This window comes from Sinohyriopsis cumingii, chromosome 11 (assembly GCF_028554795.1).
Source record: "Sinohyriopsis cumingii isolate HCF-2022 chromosome 11, ASM2855479v2, whole genome shotgun sequence".
NCBI lineage: Eukaryota > Metazoa > Mollusca > Bivalvia > Unionida > Unionidae > Sinohyriopsis > Sinohyriopsis cumingii.
This window is the reverse complement of record NC_142971.1, coordinates 76,227,270-76,251,208: the sequence shown is the minus strand read 5'-3', so window position 1 is coordinate 76,251,208 and position 23,939 is coordinate 76,227,270. Positions and strand designations below refer to the sequence as shown.

The 23,939-nt window shown below is 35.8% G+C and overlaps 2 protein-coding genes across 8 annotated transcripts in view; one reads left to right on the top strand and one right to left on the bottom strand.

Moving 5' to 3' along the window:
• Positions 1-23,939, bottom strand: part of LOC149788782 (uncharacterized) — a 119,691-nt gene that overhangs the window by 56,324 nt on the left and 39,428 nt on the right. The window contains exons 16-17 of one of the 2 annotated variants that reach the window (XM_089974907.1): positions 18,541-18,667; positions 17,663-17,991 (exon numbers count right to left, since the gene is read on the bottom strand). The gene's annotated coding sequence lies outside the window, so the exon portion shown is untranslated. Of the gene's footprint in view, positions 1-17,662; positions 17,992-18,540; positions 18,668-23,939 lie in introns of those variants that run through there. The other variant, XM_089974908.1, reaches the window with a different exon arrangement.
• Positions 1,856-9,760, top strand: LOC149788783 (uncharacterized). Of its 6 annotated transcripts, none has more exons than XM_089974889.1 (6): positions 1,856-6,757; positions 7,103-7,192; positions 8,044-8,240; positions 8,738-8,895; positions 9,091-9,197; positions 9,650-9,760. In XM_089974889.1, the coding sequence occupies exon 1, from the start codon at positions 1,860-1,862 to the stop codon at positions 3,147-3,149; it is 1,290 nt and encodes a 429-aa protein (XP_089831015.1). In that variant the 5' UTR covers positions 1,856-1,859; the 3' UTR covers positions 3,150-6,757; positions 7,103-7,192; positions 8,044-8,240; positions 8,738-8,895; positions 9,091-9,197; positions 9,650-9,760. The 6 variants fall into 6 exon arrangements, with proteins under 6 accessions (XP_089831015.1, XP_089831017.1, XP_089831018.1 ...); XM_089974891.1 differs by having other exon boundaries at positions 7,076-7,192; XM_089974893.1 differs by having other exon boundaries at positions 1,875-6,757.

Sequence of the window (23,939 nt, the reverse complement as noted above, 5' to 3'; positions counted from 1 at the left end):
ACGCTGGTCTGCTATGACTATAAATTAGTCCATGGTGTTTAAACTTTAGTCATTTGACTTTTTGCTATCGAGATGAAATGATCCAATTCATTTGAGAAGAAAGAAGAAGAAAGTAAGAGGCAGAAACGTGATCTATCGCCTCGTACCAGGGCTGAAGTCTTGGCACAAATTCATGCCAGTGATTTTGAAGAGGACATGAGTGAACCAGAATCCAAACCCTCTAAACAAAGTTTACCACCCTTAGTCAACCCTGAAAAGTACTATGACATTCGAGAGACGGAAAAGCGTCCCTCTAGAAAATTTAGAACTACGGCTTACAAATACACAGTGAAGTTTAAAGATTTCAAGTCTGAAGTACTGTTAGAGAAAGCAGAAGGGTTCATCACCGAGATGTGGGATTCTTTGCTCACCACACTCAAGCGACAATGTCAACCCAAAGAAGATGATCGCTTGAGACTTTCCATACAACATGACGGCTTGAAATCCCCTGTTTGGATCGAGTTTAGCAGCCCTGCAGAATTGACCACTTCCAAAGTCATGGACAAGATTCAACACGTGCAACAATCTAATGACCAGTTTGACATCAACAATGGAAAAGCCACACTGGACATGACCCACGTCTCTCCTCCTCAAGGGACCGGACAATGCAGAAAGACCTTATTGGTCAACAACCTTCGCATTACCAAAACAAGTTTTGTCCAAATTAACAATTTTCAAGACCACATGTGTTTAGCCCGAGCCATCGTGGTGGGATGAACTTATGCCGACAAGAACGACACGGTAGAATGGAAAAGAGCCTGGGAGAACATTCGAAAATCGAACCGAGCCAAACAACGAAATGAAGCAGAACTTCTGTTACAACAAGTATGCCTGTCCAAAGACACATCCTGTGGCAATCCTGAGATGCAAAAATTGCAAGATGCCCTGGCTCCACGATACACCTTGAAAGTGCACCCTCAAGAAATGCGCGGGTCTCTGTTGTTTCGAGGAAAAGACTTTAAGGATGGATTCACCTCTATCATCACGATCACCATTTCAATACCATTACCACTATCACTGGATTCCTGGGATACAAATATTACTGTGAGAAATGTGACTTATGATGGTTATAATAATCGAGAGCAACACAAACATTGTGGATCGAAATGCTCAGGATGTTTGGCCTCTCAACCCTGTCTGAGCAAAGGGCAAGAACCAGTGCATTGTCCTGCTTGTCTGCGCACATTTGTCAGCCCTGCCTGTTACCAACAACATCTGAAGATGCAAGGTTCACAGAAGAAATGTGCTTGTCAACTCCTGAGATTGTGCCCAGTGTGTGGACAAGGTCTATGTATCAACAGTACCAAGGCACACGTATGTTCAGGAAAGAAAAAATGTCACATTTGTCACTGCATCGTGGACTTGGAACACCAATGCTACATGCAAAAATACCAATCCCAACCAGAGAAAGAGGATGGTCACAAGAAGAAGAAAGGCAATTTCATCTTTTTCGATTTCGAATGCATGCAAGAGACCGGTATTCACATTCCTAATTTCTGCGTGGCTTATCGAACGTGCGAGAAGTGATTCAAGAACCTATCTTGAGTTATTGCCCTCACTGCAGTAAGATTCCTGGAGGGCGTGAAAAAATCTTTCAAGGACCGAACACACTAGCCAATTTCACACAATGGGTCTTAGACCCCATCGACAAGACGTGGAGCCAAGAGGACATCGAACATTATTATGGAGAATGTCATCACCATGCCACGGTGATGGCTCACAATTTCTCCGGATACGATGGACAGTTTCTTTTGAGATGTTATACGGAACGTGGCATCGAGCGTCCTAAAATCACTTTTAACAGAGCCAAAATCATTTTCATGCAAGTGGGACAAGTGCAGTTTAAAGATAAGATGAGCTACTTAGCCATGCCTTTGAGTCGAATGCCTAAAATGTTTGGAATGACAGAAATGGCTAAAGGGTACTTTCCACACTTTTTCAATACAGAAGCCAATCAACACGCCGTTCTACCCCATTTGCCTCAGGCTCACTATTACGACCCTGACAACATGCGTACCGAACGAGAAACTTTCTACGCTTGGTACCAGGCTCACGCCTCCGACCCTTTCGACTTTCAGGAAGAAATGCTAAAGTATCGTCGTTCCGACGTGGACATTTTACGGCGTTGCTGTGGAAAATTTCGAGAACTGTTCATGGAACACGGAGGGGTTGATCATTTAAAAGAGGCTTGCACCATTGCCAAAGCGTGTTCCTTAGTCTACCGACAACGATTCATGCTTGAAAACACTGTGGCTGTCATCAGTCCTCAAACGACCAACTATGTCAAACGTCAATACTCGGTCAAAGCCCCATGCTGGTTGCATTACTTGTGCGACAAAGAAGACAAATGGATTCAGCATGCCCGCAACGGACAGGGCGAAAAGATCATCGGAATGCATTCGGTCGATGGCTGGGACTTAGAAAACCCCAAGATCATGTACGAGTTTAACGGTTGCTTATTTCACGGATGTCCCGTCTGTTACCCTGACCGCAGCACTAAAAATCAGTTCTTACAACAAACCATGGAAGACTTGTACCAGGCCATTTGTCAGCGACGCCTAAAGTTAGAACAGGAAGGATACCAAGTGGTGGAAATGTGGGAACACAAATACAATCACCATTTTAACACCGATCCCGAGTTTAAACGCCTCATGGAAAGTTACCAGTTCATGGACCCCCTGAACCCAAGTGATAGTTTGTACGGAGGAAGGACCAATGCCACCTGTTTGCTGTACCAAGCTGACGAAGAGAAAGGAGAAGAAATCAAATACTTGGACGTGTGTTCACTGTATCCCTACGTGTGCAAATATTGTTGCTTTCCTGCAGGGCACCCACAATTGTTCACCGAACACATCGACCTAAAAAACATTCGACAATACGAAGGCTTGATCAAGTGCAAAGTTTTGCCTCCCACGAACCTATACCATCCCGTCTTACCTCGCCATTGCCAAGGCAAACTTATGTTTCCTTTGTGCCGTACTTGTGCTGAAACGTGCAACCAAGATCAACCTTGTCATCACACCCAGGAAGAACGGGCCTTGACGGGGACATGGGTCAGCGTAGAATTGTTCAAAGCTCTGAACACGGGATACCAACTGTTAGAAGTGTAAGAAATTTGCCACTTTCCCAAGACACAATAATTCCACAAGGGTGACCCCACGCAGAAAGGCATTTTCGCAGACTACGTGGATGCCTTTTTGAAACTGAGCAAGAAGCCAGTGGCTATCTGTCCTGGTGTCACACTCCCGAAGACCAAAAGACATTCAGAGAGAAATTCTGGGCACAAGAAGGCATTACTTAAGATCACATTGAGAAAAACGAAGGCAGGCGATCGTTTGCCAAAGTGATGTTAAATTGCTTGTGGGGTAAAATGGCACAATGACCGTGTTTACCCAAGATGGAGTATTTGACAGAACCTTCCCGCTACTTTCAGATGATTCACGACAAAGCCAAATTCATGAAACACGTGGACGTCGTTCGTGAGGATTTGATCTTGGTGAATTACGAAGAAGATCTGAACTTTGTAGAAGATGACCCCTTTGGAAATGTCATCAATGCAGCTTACATGACAGCTCATGCTCGCTTAAAATTGTACGAAGCTTTAGAACTGTTAGGGGAACGTGTCTTGTACTTTGACATGGACAGTTGCATTTATATCGATCACCCGAGTCAACAGCACCCTGACATCGAAGGAGACCGTTTAGGAGCCTGGACAGACGAGCACCCCGATGACAAGATTCTAAGTTTCGTCAGTGGCGGTCCCAAAAATTACGGCTACGAATACTGGGACAAACAAGGAGAAGTGCACACGAAGTGTAAAGTGAAAGGACTTACTCTGAATTATCGTACCAGTCGAGTGGTCAACTTTGGCGTATTGAAAGAAGCCTTGCAGTCTAGAGAAAGTGACCACCTATCAACCCAACAAGATTGTATGTTTACCCACACACCACATCGTTAGTCGACCCTTGGAAAAAGTCTATCAAATCGTGTAGCAGAAGCGAGTGCGGCTTCCCAACCACTTTACTTTGCCGTGTGGACATGTCGGTATAAAACATTGGTTGTAAGAGGATAGCCACCCACCAGAAGGATGACTTCGCCACAGCAAGAATCGAGTGAGAAATCCAGTGAGAACTCCAAGTTCAAACCCTACCATTTTCCAGTCTTCTTACCTGACTATTGTGATTGTGCCCGTCGATTGGACACGTTTCAAAAATGGCCTACGGATAGGGAAGGATTACCTTCTTCGTATGTTTTAGCTAGAACAGGATTTGTCTACTTCGGACCTGAGTCAGGATTGGGATACGAAGTACAGTGTTTCGCTTGCGGACTGAAGTTACGAATGGATCTATGTATCTACAAAGATTCAGCTATTCTGGAACATACTCGATGGTCTCCGCACTGCCCTTACCTTTCAATGGCCTTTCCACCCATTAAACTACGGTACAATTATGACGGTACCTTAGAGACGGTACCTTCCAAAACTAGACGTAAACACATTGCATCCTATTTCATTGTTGTTTCTTTTCCACATAATAGCTTATTTTTTATAAAATGTTAAACTTTACTAATCTTTTTTCAAGATCACTTTAGTTTGCAAAAATATATCTTGTCATTTATTGGCATTCTACATTGAATTTTGTAAACTAGCTATAAACCTGACCTAATTACTCAACTTAACTGCTGACAGAAACAGTCTACAGTAAATGTATTTCATTTCTATAGCTCGATGGATAAACATTACATCTTTTAAAGCTGTACACAGAATAGGCCGACATATCACGAGTCAGGAAAACATGGGGGTGGTATCCCCTGTGTCCAAAATTAATATCATTTTGAATAGAATATTCTAGTGACAATTGCCTCTTTTCAAATGGTAAGCATTGCTTTTTTTTTATTTTCGTCAATCTGTCAAATTCGGTATGCATTTTGCTTTAATATTTGAGATGGAAACCTTAGGTGCATAGAAATGTCAGACAGCATTGTACATCATGGATGGTGTCCAACATACTTTTATGATCATAAAACAAAATCCCATTTTTTAGTTATGGCCACTGATTTAAAAAATATTCATCCAAGCTAAATATAATAATAATAATAATGAGGACTTTGTATAGCGCCTAATCTTTAGAAGCTTTAAGCGCTTTGCAACATTAGACAACATAAAAACATACACAATGATATGATTACAAAAACAAACACCATGAAATTAGAAAATATAAAAAACATGCTGAGAATATTTAAGGTAGTTAACATTATTAAGTCATTAAGTTTGTTTTTGTAGTCAGAATAAGTAGTTTTGAGAGCACTCTTGAATGGGATCACTGCGTCTTTATGTCTAAGTTCAGTGGGCAATTCATTCCATGTTGCTGGGCCCTGGTATGCAAAAGAATGCTGTCCATGTGACTTTGTTTTCATAGTGAGAATAATGAGTATATGATTGTCGGAAGAGGAGTGTAAGTATCTTGCTTGTGTGTACACATAGGTGAGGTCGGATAGGTATGTTGGACTAGAGTCTGTCAGTGAAACGTAGCACAGAGAACTAATGTTGTGTTTGATTCTGGATCGAATGGATAGCCAGTGTTGGGTACAGAGCAGCGGGGAGGTGTGCTCTGATTGTGGTACTCTAAGTATGATCCAAGCAGCTATGTTTTGAACTTTTTGAAGTCTCTGCAGTAGATATTAAGATGAACCAGACAGAATTGAGTTACCATAGTACAGTCTTGAAAGTAGTAATGAACACACAAGTGTTTTAGTGGCATGAACTGAAAGATATCTGAGAATGGAGCTGATGCGTCTCAGCTCAAGATATGCAGCCTTGCATATGTTCATGACATGTTGGTGCAATGTGAGAGTACTGTCCAGAGTAACACCTAGGTTTTGTACTGATTGTGTGAATTTAATGTTGGTGTTGCTGATATTTATTGTGTGAGGTAAAGGATGTGAATGAGAAAGTCTTTGTGTTGTAATCAGAATGGCCTCAGTTTTATCATCATTCATCTGCAGCTTGTTACAAGTCATCCATGATTTCACATCAGAAATGCACATCTCTACACCTTGGATGGTAGCATCAACTTCAGTTGGGTGGCTAGATTTGTATATTTGGGTGTCATCAGTGTACAATTGGTGAGACACTGGATGATGATCTATGACACTTGAGAGCAGCTGAGTGTATAGAGTGTAGAGAACAGGTCCAAGAACAGACCCCTGTGCAACACCACAACATAGATCAACTGGGCTGGAATGTAATCTATTTGCAGACACAATTTGTGTCCTGTGGCAAGGGCGATATGCAGATTGTACATTGCTAAAAAGACTGTTTGAATTCAGACAAGATGCAAGCTGGGATTGAACAACCTTTTGTAAGATTTTTTATATGAATTGGAGATTAGAAACTGGGCAGTAGTTCTTTAAATCCTTATGGTGTAGTGTTAGTTTCTTCAGCAGAGGTTTTACAATGGGAGTTTTGAAAAATGATGGAAATTATGCTGATGAGAGAGAGGTATTAATAACATCAGTTAGTGAAGGCAATACTGGATCTAAGCACTCAAGCAGCAGTAATGTTGGAATTGGATCAAGTTCACATGACTTTGGTGCACTCTAGGATGATTATTTAAAGATGAAAATCTCAAGTGGAAACCTTTCTGGTCAGCCATCTCATCCAAAACCTCCTGAAATGGAGAGTATTTTGCAGACTCCAAGATTTCCTCTTATCCTGCTGGTATGTTCTATTTAGTTTATCTGGTCTCTTTTTATTTTTTATCAATTGCTTTTATACCATGCCACAATTGGAAATTCTTTATCAAAAGTATGTATAAATTTCATCATTTTTCTGTCTGTTTAATAAGATGTGTTTAAGAGTACTTACTTACTCATGATGCTGTATATATGAGATTAGATGTTTTGTTAAAAAAGAATGCATTTTGTGATATATTGTATCACTGCTTTATATACAGTGGTCATTGCAACCAGTATGCATTTTGTTTACATGCCAAAAAATCCAGTCTGATTTCTTTGTTTCTATTTTACTGCAATTAAGGAGTAGTGATAATCTTTATACTCTTAGCTGCATCCAGAAGGACAACACCATCACCATCCCCATCCACTCTGGAGTGGAGAATATAAAGATTTCTCTCTGCCAGTTCCTCTGCAAGTAGTAAGTATTGAGGATGGAAAAAAATGTACATTATAGAATAATGAAACAAATACTACAGGTGTTGACTTTTATATAATCTCTTATTTCATTTACAGCTCTCTAAATACAAGTAGGTCAATTATACACTGTATTTATGAATTTAATTCTCATCTAAGGTAGTAGAACTGTTTTATGTTTGACAAAATGTTGGGTAATTTGTGGCCATACACTAAAAACACATTTTGTAGCATTTAAAAATGCTTATGTTCAATGCACGTAAAACTCATTGGTTTGTTGTCACTTCAGTTGATAATAGTCTTGTCATCTTGTAGACATTTTGAATGTTAGTGTTCAATGCTAAGGTCATATACATTGATTCAACATCAAAATTTGTTTGCAAAATGGAAGATTATGACATGAAAGCACAAGCTCTTGTAGCTTAGATACTGTTATTTCAGAACATTGTGAGATGTTAATTAATTAAATTATAGGTCATAAAACATACTGTTCAAGACTTATTTGTGCAAATAAACAATGAATTGTTTTTCATTGATGTGTCGACTGTTCATCATTCCATTGGTTTTTTTATTTTTCTTTCTGATGTATACCATTGTCTTGTGTAAGTCAGACGCCTAAACCATCTACATTGAATGCAGACTTTACAGACACCAGCAGTGAAACAACATATCCAGGGAATAAAAAAATAAAGGATTATAGGGAAAAGTTTTCATATAAACTGTACAAAAACCATGTATTTCATTTCATAAATATATTTCATTGTTAAACCCATGTTCACTGTACAGATCTTTTTAAGGAGTTTATAATAATGATCTTGATCTTTCAAAACTAATTTCATCACAAATCTGTTACAGATTTCCAGTTCAATGTACTTATGAAACTGGACACAAATATTGAGAATTTGTTGGAGCAGCTGGCCCTCCAAGTTCATACACAAGGCCCAGACACAGAATATAGAGAAGAAATTCTTGCAATGCCATGTGATTCAGTGGAGGAACTAGAGGGCCTTTGCCAGAGGTTGGAGGAGAATCCCAAACTCTCCAAGAAGATGGTAAATTGGGGCTTTATTTTCTATTTAAAAAAGTTATAACCTGTATTTGCTGTTGTGAACCTCAATATGCATTATGCAAGTTCTGCAGTGCCTGTATAATTATTTTTGGGGGTGGGGTGAACATGTAGTGGTCGGCTGTTTTGTCTTACGGATGTAGGCCAAAACATGTTTAGAGATGAACATGTAACAGGTATTTTACTACAGATACACTATTACATATTATGTGGCTACTTTAATTCAATCCTTGAGTGAATGTCATTTATGAAGTTAATAGATTCACGGTGGTTAATTTGGTTTATAATTGCTATTAGTACATTGTGTTGCATAGTTAATGTTATCAAATTTTTTTCAAGTTAGAGAAATTAAATTTGCTTGCAAAACCATGGCAAAAAATAACTATATACAAGCATATTTTGTCACATCGATCATGAAATACTACTACTAATAATAATATCAAAATAAAAAAATAGTAATATTATTATTATTATTATTTTCAGATATGCTACTTGAGCTCCCTTGGCAGGTTTACAATTGGGGATAGTGTCTGCAGGATGATGAAAAAGCTTAAAACAAAAAGACTGGCCAGAGTATAGTCCAAAGGGACGTAAAGGGAAAAAAGCATTTCAAGAGCTTGTGATATGTCAGGTTTTGATAAGTAAGTATGGCTTGATTTAAATTGTGTTTTTCATGTGACTTGCCAGAGATTTTTAAATGAATTGATAAAGTAACTTGAGACACATTTCAAAGTACAAGTTTTAAAAATATTCCATTGATTATTGCTGGCATTTAGAAAAATGCAATGCATCCTTTGTTGTGAAACTTATTTTAAAACATTGTATTACTCTTGCAGAAGCCTGCTTGAAAACTAATGGCAAAGCAAAGGCAAATGGAATGGAAGAGACCATATCAGAGACCCTCAAATATGCACCCAACCAACGCAGAATGATAAAAAACAAGGTAATCCAAATGACTCTTATTTCATCAATATTGGATTCAGTTTCGTCTTTTAAAGCATAGTATTTGCAAAGCGGATGCATTTCTAAACTGATAACAAAATCAGCTTATCCTATTGCCCAGGACTATCAGAGCTAGAGTCCAGCTAACTACAATATGCATATATCTTGTCTGATCGGACAAGTGCCTCCATTTGGAATTTTTATTCACATGAAATATTTGGATGAAATAAATTCATCTTTGTGCAAATTGATTGCACCATCCACTTGCCAGAAATGACAAGTAAGTGCAAAGTTATCTTGTATCATGGCTTAACGATAGTAAGGGAAGCACAAGTGCAGTGAAGAAAATTTCATACATTTTTATAATGCTGATTAACATGACTTCTGCATATGTAACTAGTGCTGAGATGATATGACTTTATTTAAGCATTACAATTTTGTTTTAATTTGCAGGTGCCTGAGCAGAAGAAGTAATAGATAAACTTTACAGTGGAGTTGGAGACTGATTCTGATTCATAATCTTAATTAAATCTAGAAAATAAACATTAAAGTCATATTAAAATATCTGTTGTATTGTTTCCTTCATTTTTCTCTTAAAAACAAATGTCTGAACCTTTAGTCTGTAAATTCAGTGGATTCCTTATCAGCCCATCTACTTTTACTTTACACCATGCTACTTTAAAAAAAAAATGAATTATCCCCATTGGGGTAGGTCCCCCCAACCCCCCACCCTACTTTGTCAACTTACCTGCCACATTTAAATCTAATGGAAGGCCCTGCCGTAAAGCCTGTTAGTAAAACTACCCAACAAGAGGATTTCATACATTTGCAACTCCTAGATGGATGGTAATGTTTTCATTTTTGTAATGTAGATTTGGACATTCTTGCCACCAGTATGGAATATGTGTTTCAGAAACACAAGCAGCTTTCATCAGATTTGCATATAGGTTTTATATGTTGTGAGTATGTTGTAGGAAGTTTTTTTAAATAATATCATATGAGATGATGCCAGTGGAAATGGCTGTATTGTTCACCAACTACACCTTGTTCTTACAAAATGTGGCTGTTACACATTCCCATGATGATGTCACTGACAGCCATCAGTGAGGAATGCCCCAACAAGCATAATACAAATTGCTTCCATTGTAATTGTTACAATTCCATTCTGACCACTCCGGTGTCCTAGTGGTTAGAGCGTCCGCCTCAGAAGCGGGAGGTCATGGGTTCAAACCCCAGCCAAGTCATACCAAAGACTTACAAAAATGGTATTAACAGCTACCTCGCTAGACGCTCAGCTTTAAGAGGTTAGTGTTAGGACTGATCGGCCTGGTGTCAGGATAATGTGACTGGGTGCAACATCATACTACATGTTTGCAGCATGATGCCCCAGTGCTATACATCACTATAAACTGCCACACTGCAGACATCGTAGCAATATGACTGAAAAATTATTCAAGCTACGTTAAAAATCCAATCACACACACACACAATTCCATTCTACGATCCAGAACCAACACTAATTCCGTACTACAGTTCTTGCATTTCAATCCAATTTTGCTTTTGAAATGTAGTGCCACTCAATTCATAATGAACCTATTCATTTCAAACACTCACAAATACTTATTATTCCTGTCTACAACTGAAAAATATCTATATAAAAAAACGTGTAACTGTGTTTTATGCAAGGGCATGGAGATGCACAAAAACTTGCACCTGAAGCTTGAATAAAACCCTGACTGTGGATAAGACTTTACCCATCGATTACCCCAGCTTGGGGATAAATTCCGACCGTGGAGATTTATTATATATCCTATGACTGCTCCAGCTTGAGGGCAAAATCCAAGCACATCCCTAAAAAGATAACAAGTATAGCGGCTCTTTACCTTCTGTAAATGCCACTTGAGCTTCCTGATGCTGTTGTATCTGCCATTTGACAGAATCACGAATGTGGATATATTTCTTAATTGCCTCTAGCTGTTGAGCTAGTTTAGCTGTATGAAATTCCTTTGTGCAGACTCACTCATTATTAATATTACAACAGTGATTTAATTACACATCACCTGTCAGCACACCGATGATAAGTCAGTTATTTTATAACACACCAACAAGCTTGCCCCTTGCACCCCCGCCCCCCGTTTTTTTATTTGGGTACCTGTGGACATGAATCTGCAAGGCTCAAATTGTCATTTTTAATATAAGATCTCAACATTTTTAAGGCCTTACTTTTAAAGACATCCTTAAAACCCCCAAAAGGTTATCAACTGGATCACCAGCCTTCGTTTAGAGTAACAGCAAGTATATATATATATTTAGGTCTAAGGAAACACAATAAAAATGTTTGATTTAACAATGACATATTTGCCTCAGGTCTGTGATCCTGAAGTGAATATTAAGTGTCCATTTATTTTCTTGGCTTTTCTTTACTAGGAAATTGATTATAGAGATTTCTGCAATGGTGAAGGCAATGTAAAAATTGGTTACTATAACATACTTTTTACGCCATGTTTGAAAAAATAAATCCAATGGAAAGGTTATAGTCTGAAAATCTTCATTAAATTAAGTTAATATAGGGGAAAAAACTTTAAGAGTTCATAAATATTTTTTAGTGCTGAATAAAGATATAACATAACACTTTCTGCTGTGATTTTAATAGTTTCTGAGAGCATGAAAAATTTCTAGAACTATAATGTATAAATGTTTTCAAAAGATTATATTAATATGAGGGAAAAATCTGTTATGAAATAAACCGACAAGATCTTGTATGAATTCATGTTATCTTTAAATATGATATTTGTGTGAAAATATCTGGAAGAAAAAACAAGATGGTGCCACTCACACATACAATGTGGTTGCCACAGTAGCCATATTAAGAAACTTTTTATCGCTACTTCTGAATGGATAATTGTGTCAGCGTGTCAACATGTGTACAAAATACTTATGTTGATGTCTAGCAGGTCCTGAATGAGAATTATGGTGCTGTACAGACATCCTATAAGGCCACCAATGTGGCCATCCTGAAAATCTTGGTATAACTACTTCTCCTGAATGAATCTTCATATCAGTGAAAGACTTCTTATGTCTAGTTGGACGTAAATGAAAATAGTGCCAATCTAACCTCCGATATGGCTGTTTTAATGGGCATCTGGAAAACCCCTTCCTTGCTACTTCTCCTAGATGGCTGGTCATTTTGACATTGTGCTTTCACTAGATGACCTATTTGATGTCTGGTTGGCCGTAAATGGAACTATGCATATGGTTTTGATGTCTAGTTGGTCCTAAATGTGGTTTTTGCTGCTCATAAACTGCTAATGGTATTATAGTTGGTTCCTTAATGAAACTGCTGTACAAAATTAAAAGGCCTTCTCACTTTCTATCAAGTTGGATACAATTATCTTTACCAGCTAGGATTTCTTGATCCTCTTTTTTATACATCAACCCTTCGCATATGTAGTTAGCTAAAACAGTATTTTGAACAATTAATTGCCCTCTTGCAAATACAATCCCAGTTGCATGCTTTTACCAGTGTGAGAGCTCCTTATATAAGTAGCTAAGTATTCAGTAACTGAATTTCCACATCCACATGCATCAACTCAGAATTAAAAGTTGCAAAACATATACAAATTTGAAAATCTTGAGACATGTGTCACTTTGCATGGTGGGTGTTATGATTTAAATGCAACAAGGAAATTGAATTAGGGTTAATTTCTTTAAGCTGTATTCAATCATGGGGCCCTGGATTATAGAATGGTCTAGGCATACACATCACTAATCAACTCTCTCTAGTCCAACCAATGTGTGGATATGAGAAAGCTTGCCAGTAGCGTTATGTGTGTTGATTTCTTCCTATAAATATGTTGGCTACCATGTAAAGTCTATGATGTCCTGAAAAATGGTGTTAAGCTCCATACAAGCAAGCTAAACAATCAATGATATAATGGAACAGTAGACACCATTTTAGCTAAATATGCCAAGAATTGATTTAGAGACTTGGTTAGTGATGATGACTTAAAATTGGCAAGGGATTAAAAAGATAAAAGAAATGACCTTTCATGGCACTGTAATATAACAAATGAGGAAAAACAAAAGTTTATTGCATTTGAACCTTTTGTTTTTTCACAGTTTCAATTTAAGTCATAAGGCCCCTTATTTTGCCTTACCAAACATATAGCAAGTTATTACCTCAAACCCTAGCACTAATAATGCCTCACAAGTAAGCAGTCTTTTATGAAGTCTTAGGTCTGAGTATATGTCTAGCAATACTTATGTCCAGTTTGTTTATAAAATTCTTTCTCACATGGTACAGTTTTCAGAGAGACACGATAAATTCAACAAGTGTGGTAATGAAGGGACAGACATTCTTTATTTATGCACACATCCCAAAGGGACATTGCTATGTTTGAATCAACACTGAACTGAAGAATGGAGCATCAGCTGCATCAATTAAAATATTGTGGCCCACACAAAATACTGCAAGGACTAGAATCAATTTATGAGTGCAATGGGCATGAATTACTGTAGCAGACTGGAGGAAGTAATCCGAATTTATTAATATCTTGAAGCTAAATATAGTAAAGTTTTCATCTATAATCTGTGGAATCGTTTTTGCACACAGTTTGCAGGATTTGTCTTTGGGTCATCGTTTTTCTTTTTCTTCATCTTTCTAGCTCATGGTATCTTGATAAGTCTTATGGTGCCGTGCAACTGCACTTGATGATTACCACAGCCAGTGACATTGTATCAAATCTTCTGGGATCAGATGATTCAATGCAAATTCCACATAACCTATCACCATCCTCATGTTTGCCATCTGACTTACTAAGTTATTTTGCCTAAATAATAATAAAAACAATCTGGTCTGATGTATTCATAGCGTTCTGAATGACCATAATATATTCTCTGTATCTACCCTAGAAAATCCTGAGTGGATCGCTGTTTGGTTTTAATAAACCAAAGTAATCCAATGAAAGGCATTTTACAGACACAAGTGTCTGTTTCCTGTATGCAGTGATTAAATGATAGTATTATGTCTTTATTTTTTTAAAACTGATGATACATATGATCACCTTCAATGTGCAATATTAGTTATGTTAATTAACGAGTGGGCAATATTTGAATTTCAAAGATAAAAGTGTATGCCATGATCACTTTAGTAGGATGATTTGTCAAGTGAGGTTATCTTTTCTGTTTGAATAAATATTGTTAACTAAACTATTTTCGCAAGTTTTGACATAAGAATGATTCAAAGAAAGAAAATTCATTAAATTGAACATATAAAATGTAATACTGCAACAGAGTCTAGATGAACTATTTCTTCAGAGACACAATCCAGACTCTGTGGCAGCAAAATTATCAAATAGGACACAACTAAGAGACAATCACATTTTCAGTCACAATGGTTTGACAATTATCAATGGCTTGAATTCATTGACTGTGAAGGCAAAGTGATTTGCAGTTACTGCAAAAAAAGTTCCCAAACTGTCACAGATTTTAAATTCTACCAGTGGACTTGTAAGTGTAACTGACAAATTCAGGATTTAATCAAGCAAGTCTCATGATAGTATTATACCTAATAAAGCAAAATGTAGCACAGTATATTCATGACACTTAGGCCAGCATGTACAAAATATTCCTCAAGTTACAGTTGCTAGCACTCCACTAAGAAATGTCATTTTATAATAAATAAAAATGTAATGGAAAAAAAAAATCGATAAAGTGATTGCACTCTTTAACATAGCCTACTACCTAACTCAATAATGAAAATGATTTGGTTCATTATATCTTTGTGTTTTATGGAATAAATGCATACATCTGATTGAATTTTAGGCAAGAGACTGAACTTTTGGGTTAAGTTAAAATGTATGTGGAACAAATGCATTTTCTAAAACTACTTGTATCAGTGTGCATTGTGACTTTTCTTTAAGATAACTCTAAATGGTACTGGTATATATCATTTTCTTCAATTGCACACTGTTGTCTTCCATTTGATTTGATGACTTACAGCTATACTGTCTACACAGTAGGCCTCAACATCAGGAAAAATTCTGTATACTTCAGTTACAGCTGAAATAAGTTTTGCATTAGTACCTGAATCAGACAAAAAAGGTTGTGTTCTGGTGTGTGAATAGAAATGGCTAAAAGTAATATAGACAAAAGCCATAAGAGTACACAAGTTACATATGAAAACCACCAATTCACTTGCATGTGTGGCATACAAGTTCAAAGATTTGCTTCATGTTTATTTGTGTACACACATTGTTCAACTCATAAGATATTTTAAGAGCTATTTCTCTATTGTATGCATAATTCATTTACAAATGTGATTAGTGGGCCACACCGAAGGCCATACTATTAGTTCACTTGGCAATATGGTAACGTCAGCTGAAAAGCATAATCATCCATTAAAAGAGCATTATGATATGAACGTTAGGTATTTAGGACATATAGATTTTTCTTTTCCAAATGGAGTCCAAGTAATTATTGCCCAATCCAGGTATAATTTTGTACACAAGTAAAGAACAAAATAAGATAAATCTTCATTTATTTGCAATTGACAATACACTTCTTAATGAATATACACTTTTGCATTTATTTTGTATCACTTGAATAAACAATATTTCTTTCAGTTCATTTTAAACTTTTATTTTATATCACTTGAGTAAACAATATCTCTTTCGTTTCATTTAACACTTAGAAACAGGTTCTTCCAGTTACAATAATCAACTCTGGAAACAATAAACAAACTGGAACTTTTGACCTAATTATATTACATTTACTAGGGTTAAAACAATAAATTCCTTCACATAATAAATTAACAGTTCCAGTTAATCAAACACAAAATCATCTTTTATACAGGGTGTGAACTGTTAATATTTACAGGATAAAGCTTATAGTTTCCAAATTGATTGAAGCTTACATGTTGCAGTTGCTGGCACATATCTATTTCCAGCATGGTTTGCATACATTCCACCTTTAATAATTTTGTTACTTCCCTACCCCACCCCATTCAGTAACAAGTATCAAAAATCAGGCTCATTCTAAGGCAAAGTCTGTAACTTGTGTACCACAGTCATCAGAGAGACAAAGATGCAAAACTTTATGATGCCTGTCAAAGGAAGAAAACAGTTTGTTGTTTACCCAAGTTTTGAACCAGTTAACTTGAATTCTCAGACCATCAATTGCTACAGCCCCACTAATTACAATTGTTAGGGAATAATGAGAACTCACCTTCAGTTATCTGTGTATATATATAATTTTAATAACCAAGAATACCGGATGTCTGGGAACATTATAGCATTCAATGGTAACGTCAGAACTGAGATGAGAGAATTAAACAAGCATAGTACATGACATAATATATCCATAAACTATTGACTGGGAAAAATACTACAGAACACTATTTCTGCTGGCAGTAAGATGTTGAACCTATATGTCAAAAATATCAGGTTGGACATCTAGAACCAGTAATATTCATAATGGGCAGTACCCACCCCCCACCCCCCAAGTGAGAAGGGCTTGATTTGTAATCTAAGCCACCCAACCTATCACAGCCTTTATAGTACTTGAAACAAATATTGAGTAATAGTAAAACAAACTCTGAAAGTTATTAAAACCAATTTGTTATATTTCCATAACTCTGCATAGTTAACTGTGCAAGCAGACTTAAACATATCAGTGTATGACAGTTAAATTGAGCTATAGCATCGATTAACAGAAGCTACGAATTCATCAACAAGCAGTGAACAATCATCTTCACAATAAATGTCAAACATTAGCATCCATAAGCTGTCAAGACAAGTTGTTACACTGGATATATAATCATCCATTTATTTCAAACAAGCTGTGAAAAACGAACCTCACGTCCGCTATATGTACGCTGGCCATTGCAAAGGATGCTTTAATAGATTAATGTTTATCGTCGTGTCTTGACAACCATTTTGCGCGCGCACACCGGAAAGTCATGCTATATATTTGTTACTTGTGAACGTATTCGTGGGCAGTACGCTATATATTGTTCCCGTGGCCGTATTCACGGGCAGAATGCTATATGTTTGTTCTTCGTGAACGTATTTTTGGGCAGTTACTTTGTCATCTTCAACCTAAAGGTCAAAGCTGCCCATGAAATTTATATATCTGCCCACGAACCGAAAACATGAATAGGACTATAACATAAGTGTATATACTTATTTTCAACATATACATAATTACTATGTAAGAAATACAACCTATGTATATGTATTTTGATTTGAAATGTAAACTATATCATGTCCTTCCCGTAAACCCACTTTCGGGATGACTGCCCACAACGCACCTAAAACGTGTATATATATATATATATATATATATATATATATATATATATATATATATATATATATATATATATATATATATATATATATATATATATATATATATATATATATATATATATATATATATATGTGTGTGTGTGTGTGTGTGTGTGACCTCCATTTTCTTGATTGGTTTAAACTAAATTATTCATGATATTTTATGGTTTCTATCATTTAACAAGTATTGTATCCATAACTATGTATTACATCATCTGACAGGTGATCAACATATAATCAACATTTTGGGAATATAGAATAGACCGGTTGTAGATGTACTACTGCATTTGTCTTTAATGCATCTACAATCCCACCAAACCCTTGCGAAAACTTAAACATTCCTACATGTTTGAATCAGATGAACGGGGAGAAACTTCCTCTCTAGGTAGGTCATATATAGTACATTAATTTCCAGGCAGAGACGCGTACGGTCTGTCTTTATTTTTCCTATAATAATAATAATAATAATAATAATAATAATAATAATAATAATAATAATAATAAATAAGGTGTAAGTAGCCAACTGAGCTAACGTTTAATATGTTTATATTTGGCCTTCAGCTATTCGTCTCAGTCTGTGACCACAACGTAGCTTTCGATGAAAGAAAAAGTGCTGTTCATTCATATACGTGTCCAGTTGTCACTTTCATATATAACTTCATTTTTGTTCACGATCAACCTACGGCTAAGAAATGCATTAATTATACAAACTAACATTAAAATGTATTTAAATACAACCATATCTAGTACAACCCGTGTTTTATTATTTTTACTTTAGCATACGTGCCTGTCATTACTTGGTCCGACCTCTTTCATAATTAAAATGTACATCGATATATTTCTGGTCCAATTTCTTTTCTCACTGATATGCACGTGTTTACCTAGGCTGGTATATTTATAACCTTGTCAAAAAAATGTACTGTTAACTTTCTTAGAGCAAGTTACACTTCCTTGCCATGAATACATACTTATTTATGACAATATACTTAAACTTACCTGTACCATATAATGAGAATGAGTATAATCACTGCAATGATGACGCATCCACCTCCAACGGTACCAGCAATCAATAAAGTAGATGGTGATTCATCCAGATTCTCACGACCAATATTGGTTATATTGGCTATATTGAAAAAGACAAAAACAACATAATATTATTAACTCATTCAAAGAGAAATAACTTGTTATAACTGTTTCGGCAGCTTTAACGTATTTTCAATATATAAATTGCGTATTTATTTTGCTACAGAATATGTAAGCGGTTCCAGCGAATGGTGCATAAATCAGGTATTCCATATCGTTATCACATAATCAGTTCCAAAGTTGTTCTTTTGTATACGTGATAATTCAAGACGTTGTCGGATCAGGTCTCAGACCTTATGTGTTCTGGAGAATAGAAGCATCTTGACGTAAAGACATTTTCAAAAAAAAAACTTAATGTTTTTAGAGGAACATGTTGCGATTAATACATAATTATAATATATTTGCCATGTGCATTCCAGTTCTTTAAAATACAGTCTTATCTGCAAAAACAACAGTTACGCCATAACCGTTTAAAATATAACAAATAATGATCAGAAACCAGTAATTGACAAATTATCCACGAACTGCTAGAGACACCCACAGACACATGAGAAAGACTAAGGCATTGACACAAACATGAGGAAATCTACTAAAATATTTTATAATGACTCTACATTCTTTAACCATATGTGGAATTTTTTAAATCCTTGAATTCCCACCTTTCGCGGCATGATAATAATCATGGTGAAGTTGGATACAAGCATTCAGTTGCTGTTGCGCAAACTGACAAAGTGTTAGAAACTACTGGAAATAATAAAGTAGGAGGTAGGGTCACCGGCATAACTCTATTATATAATTAGCGCATCAATATTGCTTATGTCTGTGGCGGAGTAAGACTGATAGAATGACATAAGGTGTTCGGCGGTTTCGCATCCATAACTGTGAGGCAGATTCACCATTGTATCTAGATGGTGATATTGCCCATACTTGAAGCCATAAAGTGCTACTTGCAAATGTAGTATAAATGAATCTTCAGATTGAATGGATTAATGACGGTTTGTGCGACGGGAACGACTTGAATAGATGGACTGTCTCCATGCAGATACGAATGAAATAGAATATTCCAATATCAGATTGTAAAGCCAGTATATAAAGAATGGACGCAATATAAATGCTGAAACTAGAGAGGGCGCACACTGAGTAAGAAAAACGGAAAAATGCACAAACACTTACTGAGAACATAAATCGTTATACTCATTGTACTGAATAGTAAATCCTTAGCTGAAAATCAGATATATCGATTAGGGATATCCTGTCCAGACGGAATGGCATTATAAATGCTCGGTTTGGACAAGACACATGCAGAATACGATGTAATGTCTACAGAAACACTGATATAGAAAGCGGAATGTTCTTGTCCAATAGAAATTAAGGGTTTGAATCCTGACGTACCGAAACAATTCGCTGATTATTGCTAGATAATTGTTTACAACTATGAGGGACATGCATTGCAACCTGCACCTCGTGTCTATACGGATGTACCTTGGACGTCTTCAGTAATATGTTGTCACTAGAACTGTCCTTACGTATCTTAGGTTCATGGGCATGCAAGTAGTACATATAAGTGTTTACCATAAATTCACAAATCCGTAACATACAATTTGTATAGGTAAAAGAAAACTTTAGATGCAGTGAACTTTCACAATTCAGTGTCATACGACAAATTAACGCCTCGACATTTGTTGACATAGCTATGACGTGTCTGCACAACTGGATTTTCACTTGACATGCACAAGTTTAATAGCCCAAAAGATTCAAGACTTTCTTTCTCTGCACGAATCTGTTTTGTGGCATTCTATCTTCCACTGTTTATCATTATATTCGAACGTATTCAATAAATGATGATGATAGAAGTTCCTTGTAAGAAGCAGTGGAATATAAAACTTATTGAATATCAATGTAATTATTCTCTTTTGTTTTAGTTTCGTTTTTATTTTCAGCCAGAGACCCAGGTTTATCAAAATACTGAAAGTCACCAATTACATCGTCTGAATGTGAATTTCCATAATTGTATTATGTTATTGTTGTTTATATTTAATATTTACCTTGGGATTGACATTTGTCTTTAACCAAGGGACGTTCATAAACTTTTTGTCTTTATTGAAACTAAGACGTTAATGATACTGAAGTTTCTTGAAACGAAGTTGTTTACAATAAGGTGGACATTTCTGGTTGAAATATTTTATATATTGCCTCATATGTCACGTGAGTATTTGTATATTAATCATGAGTGGTAAACATGTATTGTTGTTTTACAATCAATCCATAACAGCATTTATAGCTGTGTTCAGATGCAATTTGAGAGAAATTATTTCTTTAACTTATTCATTGGAATTACGATGTGCCCATTTACTTTATGGACCAAAGAACTAATCTGGGAATATTCAGAATTAATTCGAAGATAATCTGACTTACGCCAATATAGTATATTATGACATTCAAAAATATTGGAATTCATTTCGTATATTCTATAGTCTCGCATATTGTCATGGATAAACAATGTTTTAACCGTCTTACGTATTTTCACATTATTTTAGTTAACAGATAGTTTATTAAATTTTACTTAGATTGGTAATTTCACTTCTTTTTGTTACAAATTTAAGACATAGAGTCGTAACGCTATCGATATACTCAGCCTAGTGTATACAAGACTCATGATGCTGCTGTGATCACCAATGCAACATTATCTGGTTTATATGTATTAAAATTAGCTTAAATTCATCTAACCGTGCATGTCTGCATGTATTATCCTAACTGCATACAAATATTAAAAGAGTTTTGTCAGCTTTTACTTAATTATTTTCTTAAGATTGTGTTAGGAATGTTTAATTTGTATTGTGTTTTAATGTTTTTGCGTGATTATTTGTTATCTAAATTAAAATTTTATTCTCTGATTGACCTCTCTAACAAATCGGTGTTAGGTATTGAGCCTTCGTTTCATGTAAGAGAAACATTTTTACTTAGTTTGAGTTCATCATACATACGTGGTTCTGATGTTCGACATTTCTCAGCAAATTTGGAAAAGTTCATTAAGCTGACAGAATGTTCGTAACTCAGAATATTCTTAAAATGAACGTTTGAACCACATTGTATTAAGGGCCATTTTTCTACAGATTACTTATTCCTAACTTTCTATCTGAGGTGGAATCAACTTTATTCTTGAGTTCAGTTTTATTTGAGAAGATTTATCTTTAATATTTTTCACATAAATTAGAAAGTGCTGATTACTGCGTCTTGGATTATATCAGTTTTTGGGACATTGTTTTAAATTCAAGGACAGTTATGATGTGATGCGTCAAGACTGTTAGCATATTAGCATATTCGAGGATATTGGTACATCAGCACTTTGAAAATCGGAATTCATTCGGATCACCACTGGCATTTATTTAGAACTCAGTGCCTTTGGACTCGTGTTGGGACTTTCAGTTCCTTTTTGAATTGGTTTCAAATACTGTACTTTCTTTTCAATTTTTAATTTTGTATTCCAGGAAAATAAATTAATTGTTGAATTTACAAAACCTTTTGGTTTTCACGCTTATTCTTAACTCAGTTTAACACCATAGAGTCGTAAAAATTTTCATAATCAATGGTGCTATGGCATGCTAAAAGGTCCGTAATTAGTTTCTCCCTCATTGAGAGCTTTCCAAAGGAAACATAATATACATGCCCTATTTACATTGTTTTGTTTGAGTCTAGATATTTTATTAAGAGGGTATCTTAATCTAAAGAAGGAAACAGCCATCTTATTTCTATATTTTCTGCAACATCTATTCAATATCCTATAATGCTGTTATAATGCATATAATTCTGTAAAGGTGTTGAACTATTTACTTATGTTTGTCATACCTGCGATTCGTAATCCATTAACCGTTATGTAAGATCAAAGGTAAGCAGCTCAGGTATGCAAATATCATGTGATATCCACATACACAATATATTTCATACTTACAGTGAGCTTTTAAAAACATGTTGCCTAAATTATTATCTCAATACCGAGAAATAAAATATAATATCTTTAATATTAGGCAGAATTTTCTGAGATAGCTTTAGCTATGCATATACATCACTTTATACAATGTGTTTTATCCAGCTAATAACGTAGTCAGTATACATAATGTAACGCCTACTATCAGATTGAATTTCATGCATGTCGACTGTCTGTCCAAGATACGTACTAAAGTTGTAAAACTGCTCTATATCAATCTTCCTGATGAATGGAGAATGGATTATTGCTCGGTGATTGCGATACGAGATTTATTGTTACATCGTTTTTCTGTTGCTGGGGATACAGCTATTTAAATATGAATAACACGTGTTTTATAGATTGTTTACCGGTTCAGTCTTCTAGAAAACAGTTTAACATTGTAACGCTTTAAAGGTTCATATTATCATTAGGATATATGAATATTTCTGATGAATAGAGAATGAATTTATACGAGGGAAACATAAAAGGACTATTGCTCGGTGATTCAGATAAGATATTTCGTGTTACATCTATTTTTCCTGTTGGTGGGGATATGGCTATTTAAATTTGAATAACAAGATTGTTTACCAGTTCGGTCTTCTAGAAAACATTATACCATTATAACACTTTACAAGGTTCATATTGCTATTAGGATAAGTATAATTTCATACTTCGCATCCCTACCGCCGTTTCAAATATGAATGATGGTTCCGTTACAACGGTAAGATCTTGTTTTTTACAAAAGAGCACCAGCGTGTCTACCTTTCTTTGCAATTGTAAAGAGTATCAGAACGAAATATACGAGTCTTCAGGATAAAGTAATATAATCATAGTTTGGAAATATTTTTGAACAATGTTCCACAATTTAAGGTTGGAATACATATTTCCTAAGCAAGGATAAAATGAGAGAAGGCTTGCTGTACGCATTGTCTCACTAAAAGCTCGCATTTAGTGTTGAAGACATAGGATGACAAGAAAGGTTATTGTGAAGACAGTGGAAGAGTTTGCATTGATTTCTATTGTCACAACAAACGTTTGATTAAACAATCCCTCGATCGATGGAACCGTCGGTTTTTGGGATGATGTTGTAACTCTTGTTATTGTGTAGCCATGTGGAGTAGCTTAGAATGTCGTTATCAGTACTTCATGACTTTATCATTGTTGTTTCGTAGGGAAACGCTTTATTACAAATTTTTGTATGTACTATAGATGTGATATTTGGCAAGTGAAGTATACATTCACATGATTTGAAACAACCTTAGCATGAACATATAATATCCTAGCTGTGCTGTCCGTCTCTGTCATCGTCTACGAAACCCTGTGTCTACGTCACACCGACGACGTACGT